The sequence below is a fragment of the Pristiophorus japonicus genome, chromosome 27 (assembly GCF_044704955.1).
Source record: "Pristiophorus japonicus isolate sPriJap1 chromosome 27, sPriJap1.hap1, whole genome shotgun sequence".
In the NCBI taxonomy this organism is placed as follows: Eukaryota; Metazoa; Chordata; class Chondrichthyes; family Pristiophoridae; genus Pristiophorus; species Pristiophorus japonicus.
The window spans coordinates 1,678,940-1,691,908 of record NC_092003.1 but is presented as its reverse complement, the minus strand read 5'-3'; the positions used below and the strand labels follow the sequence as shown (position 1 = coordinate 1,691,908).

Genomic DNA, 12,969 nt, shown 5'->3' with positions numbered 1-12,969 from the left:
TTGTACCGCAGCTGGAGTCCGCCCCACAGCCCCTCTCAACCCGGGAGATGTTGCATGACTAAGGATTTGGGAAATGTTAGCGGGAGAAAGCCGGGGATACTTGTCTTTACTGACTGTCCCCTTCTCTTCACTTCCAGTGGGCCGACCTCCAGGCGACTTCAGAAAATTGAAAGCAGGTGTGGAGCAAATCTCTCTTACTGGAGTACTGTGTCGGGAGGTGGGGTACATAAGAACATAAGAATTAGGAACAGGAGTAGGCCATCTAGCCCCTCGAGCCTGCTCCGCCATTCAATAAGATCATGGCTGATCTGGCTGTGGACTCAGCTCCACTTACCCGCCCTCTCCCCATAACCCTTAATTCCCTTATTGGTTAAAAATCTATCTATCTGTGACTTGAATACATTCAATGAGCTAGCCTCAACTGCTTCCTTGGGCAGAGAATTCCACAGATTCACAACCCTCTGGGAGAAGAAATTCCTTCTCAACTCGGTTTTAAATTGGCTCCCCCGTATTTTGAGGCTGTGTCCCCTAGTTCTAGTCTCCCCGACCAGTGGAAACAACCTCTCTGCCTCTATCTTGTCTATCCCTTTCATTATTTTAAATGTTTCTATAAGATCACCCCTCATCCTTCTGAACTCCAACGAGTAAAGACCCAGTCTACTCAATCTATCATAAGGTAACCCCCTCATCTCCGGAATCAGCCGAGTGAATCGTCTCTGTACCCCTCCAAAGCTAGTATATCCTTCCTTAAATAAGGTGACCAAAACTGCACGCAGTACTCCAGGTGCGGCCTCACCAATACCCTGTACAGTTGCAGCAGGACCTCCCTAGTGCGGTACTGGTCAGGGGCAGGCAGGGGATCCTGCGGGGGGTATCGGGGGAATTTTATACGTTGCAAATATCTCCGAGCTGATAAATAATGTAAATATCCCACTCTCGGAGTCCTGAACCTTCCTGTTACTGTAAGTATAAAATCTAAATGGTCCCGCAGCGCACCTTAAGGGGACGTTCACTCTCCTTCCGGCCTCTCTCCCCTGCACCAATCCCAGGCTGGGGGAGGGAACGGGAGCTGGGGGAGGGAGCGGGAAGCTGGGGGAGGGGGCAGGAAGCTGTGCCGGGGGAGGGAGCGGGAAGCTGGGGGAGGGGGCAGGAAGCTGTGCCGGGGGAGGGAGCGGGAAGCTGTGCCGGGGGAGGGAGCGGGAAGCTGTGCCGGGGGAGGGAGCGGGAAGCTGTGCCGGCGGAGGGAGCGGGAAGCTGTGCCGGGGGAGGGAGCGGGAAGCCGGGGGAGGGAGCGGGAAGCTGTGCCGGGGAGGGAGCGGGAAGCTGTGCCGGGGGAGGGAGCGGGAAGCTGTGCCGGGGGAGGGAGCGGGAAGCTGTGCCGGGGGAGGGAGCGGGAAGCTGTGCCGGGGGAGGAGGCGGGAAGCCGGGGGAGGGAGTGGGAAGCCTGTTGCCGAGCCATGCCTGAAGATGTTGGCCACTGGGCAGAGCCAGATTTACTGCTCGCCCTCCGCGGGTATCACCTCACACCCGCCATTGCACACAGTGAGAGGCTGTGTCCACAGTCGCGGAACTCCCCCACGCCCAACTGGCCGGGGTTTTATTGAATATCACATGACTGGCTAAGCCACTCACAACCCAACAGCTCTCAGGGGATCCACGTTGGGGCAGGCGGGCGAGAGCGTGGGGGAGTCCCACGACTGTGGACACAGCCTCTCACTGTGTGCAATGGCGGGCGTGAGGTGATACCCGCGGAGGGCGAGCAGTAAATCTGTCTCTGCCCAGTGGCCAACATCCTCCCCGGGGCACACAATACAGCGTATCAATGCGCGGGGACTGAGGCAGTCACCTGGTTAGTGATGGTATGTCAATTCTCGGACATGTTCTGATCCTCTTGTCTCCTGCTTTGAATTTGCAGCCAAGAAGGGGCCGGATGGCCTGGCCTTGCCCAACAATTATTGTGATTTCTGCCTGGGCGATTCAAGATTAAACAAGAAGACGGGGCAGTCAGAGGAGCTGGTGTCGTGCTCTGACTGTGGCCGCTCAGGTACTTCACCATGACATCTTCTGTAGGGTAACGCACAGTGTCCGGCACAGACACAAGCCACTGGGCCCCACCGCTCCGTGCCGGGGTTTATGTCCCACCGCTCCGTGCCGGGGTTTATGTCCCACCGCTCCGTGCCGGGGTTTATGTCCCACCGCTCCGTGCCGGGGTTTATGTCCCACCGCTCCGTGCCGGGGTTTATGTCCCACCGCTCCGTGCCGGGGTTTATGCCCCACCGCTCCGTGCCGGGGTTTATGCCCCACCGCTCCGTGCCGGGGTTTATGCCCCACCGCTCCGTGCCGGGCTTTATGCCCCACCGCTCCGTGCCGGGGTTTATGCCCCACCGCTCCGTGCCGGGGTTTATGTCCCACCGCTCCGTGCCGGGGTTTATGTCCCACCGCTCCGTGCCGGGGTTTATGCCCCACCGCTCCGTGCCGGGGTTTATGCCCCACCGCTCCGTGCCGGGGTTTATGCTCCACACCCTCCCCTCCCACCCCTCTCCATCTCCCCCCATCACCCCATCCTTCTATCCCTCTCTCCCCCGTGTGTTTATCCAGCCTCCCCTTAAATACATCGATACTATTCACCTCAACCCCTCCCTGTGGCAGCGAGTTCCACATTCTCACCACTCTCTGGGTAAAGAAATTTCTCCTGAATTCCCCATTGGGTTTAACAGTGACTGTCTGATATTGGTGGCCCCTAGTTCTGGTCTCTCCCACAAGTAGAAACATCTTCTCTACGTCGACCCTCTCGAACCCCTTCATCATTTAAAACACCTCTGTCAACTCACCCTCTCAGCCTTCTCTTTTCTAGAGAAAGAGCCCCAGCCCGTTCAGCCTTTCCTGATCGTTATAACCTCTCAGTTCTGGGATCATCCTAGTAAATCTTCTTTGCTCCTTCTCCAGTGCCTTTTATAATATGGAGACCAGAACTGTGCACAGTAACTCCCAGTGTGGGATATGGAGACCAGAACTGTGCACAGTAACTCCCAGTGTGGGATATAGAGACCAGAACTGTGCCCAGTAACTCCCAGTGTGGGATATAGAGACCAGAACTGTGCACAGTAACTCCCAGTGTGGGATATAGAGACCAGAACTGTGCCCAGTAACTCCCAGTGTGGGATATAGAGACCAGAACTGTGCACAGTAACTCCCAGTGTGGGATATAGAGACCAGAACTGTGCACAGTAACTCCCAGTGTGGGATATGGAGACCAGAACTGTGCACAGTAACTCCCAGTGTGGGATATAGAGACCAGAACTGTGCACAGTAACTCCCAGTGTGGGATATAGAGACCAGAACTGTGCACAGTAACTCCCAGTGTGGGATATAGAGACCAGAACTGTGCACAGTAACTCCCAGTGTGGGATATGGAGACCAGAACTGTGCACAGTAACTCCCAGTGTGGGATATAGAGACCAGAACTGTGCACAGTAACTCCCAGTGTGGGATATAGAGACCAGAACTGTGCCCAGTAACTCCCAGTGTGGGATATAGAGACCAGAACTGTGCACAGTAACTCCCAGTGTGGGATATAGAGACCAGAACTGTGCCCAGTAACTCCCAGTGTGGGATATAGAGACCGGAACTGTGCCCAGTAACTCCCAGTGTGGGATATAGAGACCAGAACTGTGCCCAGTAACTCCCAGTGTGGAATATGGAGACCAGAACTGTGCACAGTAACTCCCAGTGTGGGATATAGAGACCAGAACTGTGCACAGTAACTCCCAGTGTGGGTTATAGAGACCAGAACTGTGCACAGTAACTCCCAGTGTGGGATATGGAGACCAGAACTGTGCACAGTAACTCCCAGTGTGGGATATGGAGACCAGAACTGTGCACAGTAACTCCCAGTGTGGGATATAGAGACCAGAACTGTGAACAGTAACTCCCAGTGTGGGATATAGAGACCAGAACTGTGAACAGTAACTCCCAGTGTGGGATATAGAGACCAGAACTATGCACAGTAACTCCCAGTGTGGGATATAGAGACCAGAACTATGCACAGTAACTCCCAGTGTGGGATATAGAGACCAGAACTGTGAACTGTAACTCCCAGTGTGGGATGTAGAGACCAGAACTGTGCACAGTAACTCCCAGTGTGGGATATGGAGACCAGAACTGTGCACAGTAACTCCCAGTGTGGGATATAGAGACCGGAACTGTGCACAGTAACTCCCAGTGTGGGATATAGAGACCAGAACTGTGCCCAGTAACTCCCAGTGTGGGATATAGAGACCAGAACTGTGCACAGTAACTCCCAGTGTGGGATATAGAGACCAGAACTGTGCCCAGTAACTCCCAGTGTGGGATATAGAGACCAGAACTGTGCACAGTAACTCCCAGTGTGGGATATAGAGACCAGAACTGTGCACAGTAACTCCCAGTGTGGGATATAGAGACCAGAACTGTGCCCAGTAACTCCCAGTGTGGGATATAGAGACCAGAACTGTGCACAGTAACTCCCAGTGTGGGATATAGAGACCAGAACTGTGCACAGTAACTCCCAGTGTGGGATATAGAGACCAGAACTGTGCACAGTAACTCCCAGTGTGGGATATAGAGACCAGAACTGTGCACAGTAACTCCCAGTGTGGGATATAGAGACCAGAACTGTGCACAGTAACTCCCAGTGTGGGATATAGAGATTCGATGCAAGTTTAACTCTTGTCAAAGAGCCGGAAGGGGCAGAATGGGCGTAATGTGCTGTGCAATTGTACGAGCAGTGAATTGGAAGTGGTAAGCCATGCGGTAAACAAATGGTTATGTTTTCAGGACACCCTTCGTGCCTGCAGTTCACGCCGGTGATGATGGCGGCAGTGAAGACGTACCGCTGGCAGTGCATCGAGTGCAAATGCTGCAACCTATGCGGCACCTCGGAGAACGATGTAAGTACGGGGAGCGGGAGGGAGCACAGGCTGTCCAGCACTCACTCCTCTCGCAGCTTGTACACAGGAAAGTGCGAGCAGCTCTTTACTTTCACTAAATCGCCAGTAGCCGTCCAGAACGGGTTCACCGCTCTATTACACCGGGCCTCAGTGGGTCCCACTCTCACTTCTGAGTCACAGGGTCGTGGGTTCCAGCCTCAATCCACAGACTTGCACAGACAATCCCAGGCCGACACTCCCAGTGCCAGTACTGAGGGAGCGCCGCACTGCCGGAGGGGCGGTACTGAGGGAGCGCCGCACTGTCGGAGGGGCAGTACTGAGGGAGCACCGCACTGTCGGAGGGGCGGTACTGAGGGAGCGCCGCACTGTCGGAGGGGCAGTACTGAGGGAGTGCCGCACTGTCGGAGGGGCAGTACTGAGGGAGCGCCGCACTGTCGGAGGGACAGTACTGAGGGAGCCCCGCACTGTCGGAGGGGCAGTACTGAGGGAGCACCGCACTGTCGGCGGGGCAGTACTGAGGGAGCACCGCACTGTCGGAGGGGCAGTACTGAGGGAGCCCCGCACTGTCGGAGGGGCAGTACTGAGGGAGCCCCGCACTGTCGGAGGGACAGTACTGAGGGAGCCCCGCACTGTCGGAGGGGCAGTACTGAGGGAGCCCCGCACTGTCGGAGGGACAGTACTGAGGGAGCCCCGCACTGTCGGAGGGGCAGTACTGAGGGAGTGCCGCACTGTCGGAGGGGCAGTACGGAGGGATCCCCGCACTGTCGGAGGGGCAGTACTGAGGGAGTGCCGCACTGTCGGAGGGGCGGTACTGAGGGAGTGCCGCACTGTCGGAGGGGCAGTACTGAGGGAGCGCCGCACTGTCGGAGGGGCAGTACTGAGGGAGTCTTGCACTGTCGGAGGGGCAGTACTGAGGGAGTGCCGCACTGTCGGAGGGGCAGTACTGAGGGAGCCCCGCACTGTCGGAGGGGCGGTACTGAGGGAGTGCCGCACTGTCGGAGGGGCAGTACTGAGGGAGCCCCGCACTGTCGGAGGGGCAGTACTGAGGGAGTCTTGCACTGTCGGAGGGGCAGTACTGAGGGAGCGCCGCACTGTCGGAGGGGCAGTACTGAGGGAGCCCCGCACTGTCGGAGGGGCAGTACTGAGGGAGTGCCGCACTGTCGGAGGGGCGGTACTGAGGGAGTGCCGCACTGTCGGAGGGGCAGTACTGAGGGAGCGCCGCACTGTCGGAGGGGCAGTACTGAGGGAGTCTTGCACTGTCGGAGGGGCGGTACTGAGGGAGCGCCGCACTGTCGGAGGGGCAGTACTGAGGGAGCCCCGCACTGTCGGAGGGGCCGTCTCTCGGATGAGACGTTAAACCGAGGCCCCGTCTGCCCTCTCGGGTGGATGTAAAAGACCCCGGGGCCACTATTGGAAGAAGAGCAGGGGGAGTTCTCCCCGGTGTCCTGGGGCCAATATTTATCCCTCGACCAACATCACTAAAACAGATGATCCGGGTCATTATCACATCGCTGTGTGTGGGAGCTTGCTGTGCGCTAATTGGCGTTTCCCACATTACAACACTTCACAAGCACCTCATTGGCTGTCAGGCACTTTGGGACGTACTGCGGGTGTGAAAGGCGCGGGAGAAATGGGAGTGTGTGATTGGTGGCTGCCCGCGGTGAGCAGCAGCTCAGTATTATCCTCCCTGATTGGCTGTGCCCTTTGGTTGCAGGACCAGCTTCTGTTCTGCGATGACTGTGACCGCGGATACCACATGTACTGCCTCACCCCGCCCATGTCGGAGCCCCCCGAAGGTGAGCAAACCCCCCGCCCACCCCCCCCCCCCCTTTCTCTCCGCGATGCCTGCACCGCCGGTGGACAAGGCGTCGGCTTTCCAGGCGTTCACCGCGGTGTCTGCCAGCCGGCCCCTCGGAGGTTGTACAGGAACACTTGGTGTGGGCTGGGGATGGGGGGGGAGACCGGGAGGAGGGAGAGAGGTATTGGGGGGGAGGGGGGGGGAGAGAGACGGTGGGGGGGGGGGGGGAGAGATGTTAGTTTAGTGGGGGGGGAGGGGGGAAGAGAAGAGACGGGGGGAGGGGGGAGAGAGATGTTAGTTTAGTGGGGGGGGAGGGGGGAAGAGAAGAGACGGGGGGAGGGGGGAAGAGAGATGTTAGTTTAGTGGGGGGGGAGGGGGGAAGAGAAGAGACGGGGGAGGGGGGAAGAGAAGAGACGGGGGAGGGGGGAAGAGAAGAGACGGGGGAAGGGGGGAGAGAGACGATGGGGGGAGGGGGAGAGAGACGAGGAGGGAGAGATGACGGGGGGAGGAGGAGAGAGACGATGGGGGAGAGAGACGAGGAGGGAAAGAGAGACGACGAGGGGGGAGGGGGAGAGAGATGGTGGGGGGGGAAGAGGGGAGAGAGAGTGAGGGGCCGGGGGAGAGACGGGAGGGGGGATAGAGATGGGAGGGATGGGGGAGAACTCGGTAGTGGAGGGGGGGGGGGGCAGCCAGGCTGCGATTGTAATTCTGCCCGCTCCGCTCCACTCTCTGATAACCCGGACGCTTCAGTCAGTCGGGCCTTTGCTGCTGCCGCCCCCGTTGTCCCCTCCCCTATGGTACTGATCCCCTTTGTGAGCCCCGGCCTCTGCTACCATACCCGAGCAACCATTCCCTGTGTGGGACTCAGCAGTCATTTGGATTGGTGGACTGTGGGAGGCATCGCACCCGAGCATGATCCTCTTCCTCCTTTCCTCCTTTTATTCTTTCGTCTCTCTTTTCTTTCTTCCCTTCTCCCCTCCCTCTGACCCGCTGACCCCGAGTTCCTGGTCTGCATGGTTCACTGGGCATCGCCTTTGCGCAGTCAGTCAGCGACTGGGTGCGGCATGTTTTGAAGGAGCGGCCACAGTCTGGCCGCGACGTGACCCTCTGACCGTTGGGTTTAGAAGGCGGGGCTGTAACCGAACACGGCCCCCGATGGGAGCAGGGAGAAGGGGCACCCAGTCACCCCGGTCATTGTTGGCCCCTACACTACTCTGGTGTGCCAGCAGCTGTTGTGCTGCGAGGGGGGGTGGGGGAAGCTGGTGTCTGTCTCAGGGCGGGAGGGGTCACTGACCCTCGGCAATGGAACAGTGGACCAACAGTGACCTTCGCAGGGGGAGAGAATGCCTTGAAGTGAGCCTGCAATCCTGCGGTATCTGTACTCACGCACCTGTTCCCCATCTCCCCCTCTCCCCCTCTCTTTTACAGGAAGCTGGAGCTGCCGCCTGTGTCTGGATACACTGAAAGAAAAGGCTTCGATTTACCAAAACCCCAACCCTCCCCCCTCCTAATGCACCCGAGCGGGACAGGAGGGGCTCTGCCGGGGAGGGCGGGGCGGGGTGCACGAATTGGCATTACAATGTTGTCAGTAAAACTCGCTGCAGGGGGTTGCAACATCTGCCTTTCGCAGACAGATCCCTGTAGAGGCGTGAATGAGTAAGGCTGTGTGTGTGTGTGTGTGTGTGTGTGTGTGTGTGTGTGTGTGTGAGTGTGAGAGAGAGAGCGGGGCAGTGTGAGAGAGAGAGGGGCAGTGTGTGTGAGAGTGAGTGAGAGAGAGAGCGGGGCAGTGTGAGTGAGTGAGAGAGAGCAGGGCGGTGTGTGAGTGAGAGAGAGAGCGGGGCAGTGTGAGAGAGAGGGCAGGGCAGTGTGTGTGAGAGTGTGTGTGGGTGGGTGAGTGAGAGCGAGAGAGCGGGGCAGTGTGAGAGAGAGCAGGGCAGTGTGTGAGAGAGAGTGTGAGAGAGAGCGTTGTGTGTTTGAGTGAGAGAGAGAGAGAGCGGGGCAGTGTGTGAGATTGAGTGAGAGAGAGAGAGCGGGGCAGTGTGTGAGATTGAGTGAGACAGAGAGAGCGGGGCAGTGTGAGAGAGTGAGTGAGAGAGAGAGCGGGGCAGTGTGTGAGAGTGAGTGAGAGAGAGAGCGAGGCAGTGTGAGAGAGAGTGAGAGAGAGAGAGCGGGCCAGTGTGTGAGAGAGTGTGAGAGAGAGCGGGGCAGTGTGTGAGAGTGAGTGAGAGAGAGAGCGAGGCAGTGTGAGAGAGAGAGAGCGGGGCAGTGTGTGAGAAAGTGAGAGAGAGAGCGGGGCAGTGTGAGAGAGAGCAGGGCAGTGTGTGTGAGAGTGAGTGAGAGAGAGAGCGGGGCAGTGTGAGAGAGTATGTGAGAGAGAGAGCAGGGCAGTGTGTGAGAGAGAGCAGGGCAGTGTGTGTGAGAGTGAGTGAGAGAGAGAGCGGGGCAGTGTGAGAGAGTATGTGAGAGAGAGAGCAGGGCAGTGTGTGAGAGAGAGCGGGGCAGTGTGTGAGAGAGAGTGAGAGTGAGAGAGAGCAGGACAGTGAGAGAGAGCAGGGCAGTGTGTGAGAGAGAGAGCGGGGCAGTGTGTGAGAGAGAGCGGGGCAGTGTGTGAGAGAGAGTGAGAGTGAGAGAGAGCAGGACAGTGTGAGAGAGCAGGGCAGTGTGTGAGAGAGAGAGCGGGGCAGTGTGTGAGAGAGAGTGAGAGTGAGAGAGAGCAGGACAGTGAGAGAGAGCAGGACAGTGAGAGAGAGCAGGACAGTGAGAGAGAGCAGGACAGTGAGAGAGAGCAGGGCAGTGTGAGAGAGCAGGGCAGTGTGTGAGAGAGAGAGCGGGGCAGTGTGTGAGAGAGCAGGGCAGTGTGTGAGAGAGCAGGGCAGTGTGAGAGAGAGCAGGGCAGTGTGAGAGAGCAGGGCAGTGTGTGTGAGAGAGAGCGTTGTGTGTTTGAGTGTGAGAGAGGGTGAGTGTGGGAGAGAGAGAGCAGGGCAGTGTGTGTGAGAGAGAGAGAGAGCGGGGCAGTGTGGGAGAGAGAGCGTTGTGTGTTTGAGTGTGAGAGAGAGAGAGGTGCTGTGTTGCATACACCATATAACTTATTTGCACCCTGTGCGAACACTACAATGTAAACGGGCAGCCTGAGGGGCGGTGGGCTTGAGTTCCATGTTCCGGTTGGGTGAGGGCTGGTCATGAAGCGGGCACAGCCTGAGATTGGTGCACGTGGTGTCCGCGGCAGACGCTGCCCCTGCCCCTGGCGAGTGCCGCATTAGCTTTGACTGCCAGTGAATGTTTGGGGAGGGAGGGGCCCGGCCCTTGAGACTCTCTTACTCTGTGCCCCCACCTCCCCTATAAGGTGATGGGCGAGCTTTTTGCCAGCCAGAGGTTGGTTTGAGCTGGTATTTCTGAAGTGGGGGGAGGAGACGCCAGGGGAGCGTATCTGTGCTCTGCTCATCCACCACGGAATTCGTGGACCCTTGCGATGGGGGGCGGGGGGAGCGATCTCTCCCCCCGCCCGGCTCGGGAGGGGTAGGGGCTGGGGGTGAGGTGCAGTCCGCTTTCTCCCCATCCTCGCCCCCACCAGCAGTGCGACTGCAGAGTTTGCCCAACACTTGATCTCTCGGCTTACCATCACTCCGCTCCCCTCTTCAACCTGCCGATTAATGCAGCCCCCCAGGTCCACCCTGTCGGTTATCACAGCTTCTCCCCCCCATTATAGTGGGGGGTTTTCCCCAGAGCGAAAAGCTCGAGGGTCCCAGGGTGCTCCTTGAACCCGTGGGACGCTTTTAATATTCTTTATCTGAGGATGAGAGGCGCTGCCAGTTTTTGGGGCAGGGGTTGGGGGGGGGGGGGGGGAGTCTCTGATTTAAAGGGGCCAAGTATCACTTCACTAACCCCGCCCCCGAGAGTGGACCAAACCGAGCTGCATCTGCGATTGAGCGATGTTGACAACACACCCCCCTCTCTGTAGGTCCAGCCATTTGGCATCATCAGCATGCAGGAACAGGAGGCCATTCAGTCCCTGGAGCCTGTTACACAGGAACAGGAGGCCATTCAGTCCCTGGAGCCTGTTACACAGGAACAGGAGGCCATTCAGTCCCTGGAGCCTGTTACACAGGAACAGGAGGCCATTCAGTCCCTGGAGCCTGTTACACAGGAACAGGAGGCCATTCAGTCCCTGGAGCCTGTTACACAGGAACAGGAGGCCATTCAGTCCCTGGAGCCTGTTACATTAGGAACAGGAGGAGGCCATTCAGCCCCTCGAGCCTGTTACACAGGAACAGGAGGAGGCCATTCAGCCCCTGGAGCCTGTTACACAGGAACAGGAGGAGGCCATTCAGCCCCTCGAGCCTGCTCTGCCATTCAATCAGATCTGTATCTAACTCTATTTTCCCGCCTTGGGTCTGTAATCCTGAAAACCCTTACCCAACCAAAATCTAACTATCTCAGCTTTGAAAATTTCAATTGACCCCCTCCGCCACCCCGGCCTCAGCAGCTTTTCTGGGGGAGAGAGTTCCAGATTCTCTCTGCCCTTTGTGTGAAGAAGCGACATCACCTGGTTAAACACCGGGGAAAGTTTGTAAAATCCGGGCCGGAGTATCGGCGGCTGCGGATCGGGTCAATTTCCCACTTTGCCCCCGGACTGATGGTGTGACCCTCACAAATCACTGCTGGTTGTTCCCGGGTAGAGCCTGCACTATTGGCAGTTTCACTCTGTCACAGGAGGGGAATCAGATGTAGGTTTGTCTGTCCCGTTTCCCCACCCCCCCCAAATAGGGAGGCCTGCAAATTGTGGACGTGCGGCCAGCCAATGCCTGTCCCCAGCTCTCGGCCTCTCCTGTCCAAGGGCAGGGTCAGGGGTCAGGGGTCAAGGGGCAGCCCGATAGTGGTTGCACCTCAGACGGCCAGACTCTCCTCATTTCCCCTTGCTGGTGAAAGGCTTGTCGCGCTCATCCTGCTCAACCTCCAGCTCACAACACCCCACCCCCCCCCCCCTGCCCGCCCCCCACCCCAGCTTGTCCCATTCGGTTCCCCCCCCCCCCCCCCCCCATTGCCTTCGAAACCACTGCCTTACCAGGTCGATGATTCCAAATGTTTGTGAAGTTTTGTCAAGAGGTGGGTCTTTTTCCACTTGTGCCGATGGTGGTTTGGACAAGGAACCGGGGTCCGCGGAGTGAGGGTCCGCGGAGTGAGGGGTGCACAGCCTCCGTGTTGGGGGTGGGGGGGGGGGGGCGGAGATTTAAAAGTCCAAGGCCCTCCCGATGTGATAAATGTTGATGGTCGCGGCTCCCCGGGAAGCTGTGTGGGGAATGTGTTGTAGAGTTACTCGTGAGCGAAAGAACGGGAGATGCAGTGCCATTTACTTGTTGTAGAAACAGTCCGCCTTTCAAAAGAGAAATGCGTTGTTCTGGGAGCTGGTGGAAGGGCGCCGGTGCTCTGCGGTGGGCCCAGAGAGCTGTGCGGTGGGGGGGGTTTTAACGATTGTGAGCGTAGCCAAGGACCGCTCCCACCCCAGCCACCCACTGGTGGGCCAGACCTGGGCTGTCGCTTGCAGAGGGGGTTCCGGGGATGTGTCTTAACACGGGGAAGGGTCCAGCGGTTGCTGCTGGAGCTAACCGTGAGGAGGGAGCTCCGTCCCTGACCGTGCACCATCAGTCGCCACTCCCTCACGTCCGATCTCCCACTCCCGCCCCCGCCCTTCCTCTATTTCCCACACCCCTCTCTCTGCAGCTCTCTGCTTGTTGTCCACTGCCCGTCGCAACCTGATGCTAGGCCTTGCGAGCGCCTCCGAGTGTGGGGCGGGGTGGGGTGGGGGGTTATCGGTGGGCTTAATTCTGGATAAGGTGAGGATGAAACGCGGGGGAGGGGCAGGGTCACGGAGTGGGGCCGGTCGTTCCCCGCTCGGAGCCTGGGCCCAGCCTCGGTACCACAACCCAAAGACCCACGGCGGGTGTCCAGCGACTCCTGCTGACGCCACTCGGAGACGGTCAGGGCTCTCCGCGGTGGCCCGTTGGGCGTGAGGCGCTCTGCGCAGTGTCCAGGTGTTCGCGTATACCGGCAATCGGCAGTCGGCAGCGCGCCGGCTGATGCACCGACACTTGATTCATCGCGGCACCCGGTCCCAGAGGAGCACGGCCACCTAACTAGCTTCAAATAAAAGCAACTCTTCCGTTGCCGGCTTAAAGGGCAAAGCAACATGCAAATGGACAGAATGGCCCTCCCCACCCCAGCATTGAGTGGCTCCCTTTCTCCCCT

General features: G+C 58.4%; 1 protein-coding gene across 4 annotated transcripts in view; it reads left to right on the top strand.

Annotated features, from left to right (window-relative positions):
* The window catches only part of LOC139239398 (zinc finger protein ubi-d4-like), a 35,736-nt gene extending 24,951 nt beyond the window's left edge, over window positions 1-10,785 (top strand). For 2 of the 4 annotated variants that reach the window (XM_070868092.1, XM_070868090.1), the window contains 5 exons: window positions 138-176; window positions 1,916-2,044; window positions 4,816-4,928; window positions 6,643-6,724; window positions 8,155-10,785. In XM_070868092.1, coding sequence (XP_070724193.1) covers window positions 138-176; window positions 1,916-2,044; window positions 4,816-4,928; window positions 6,643-6,724; window positions 8,155-8,237 — 446 coding nt within the window. In that variant the 3' untranslated portion in view covers window positions 8,238-10,785. The remainder of the gene's footprint in view (window positions 1-137; window positions 177-1,915; window positions 2,045-4,815; window positions 4,929-6,642; window positions 6,725-8,154) is intronic. The other 2 variants (XM_070868093.1, XM_070868091.1) reach the window with 1 other exon arrangement.
* Window positions 10,786-12,969: the final 2,184 nt, after the last annotated feature.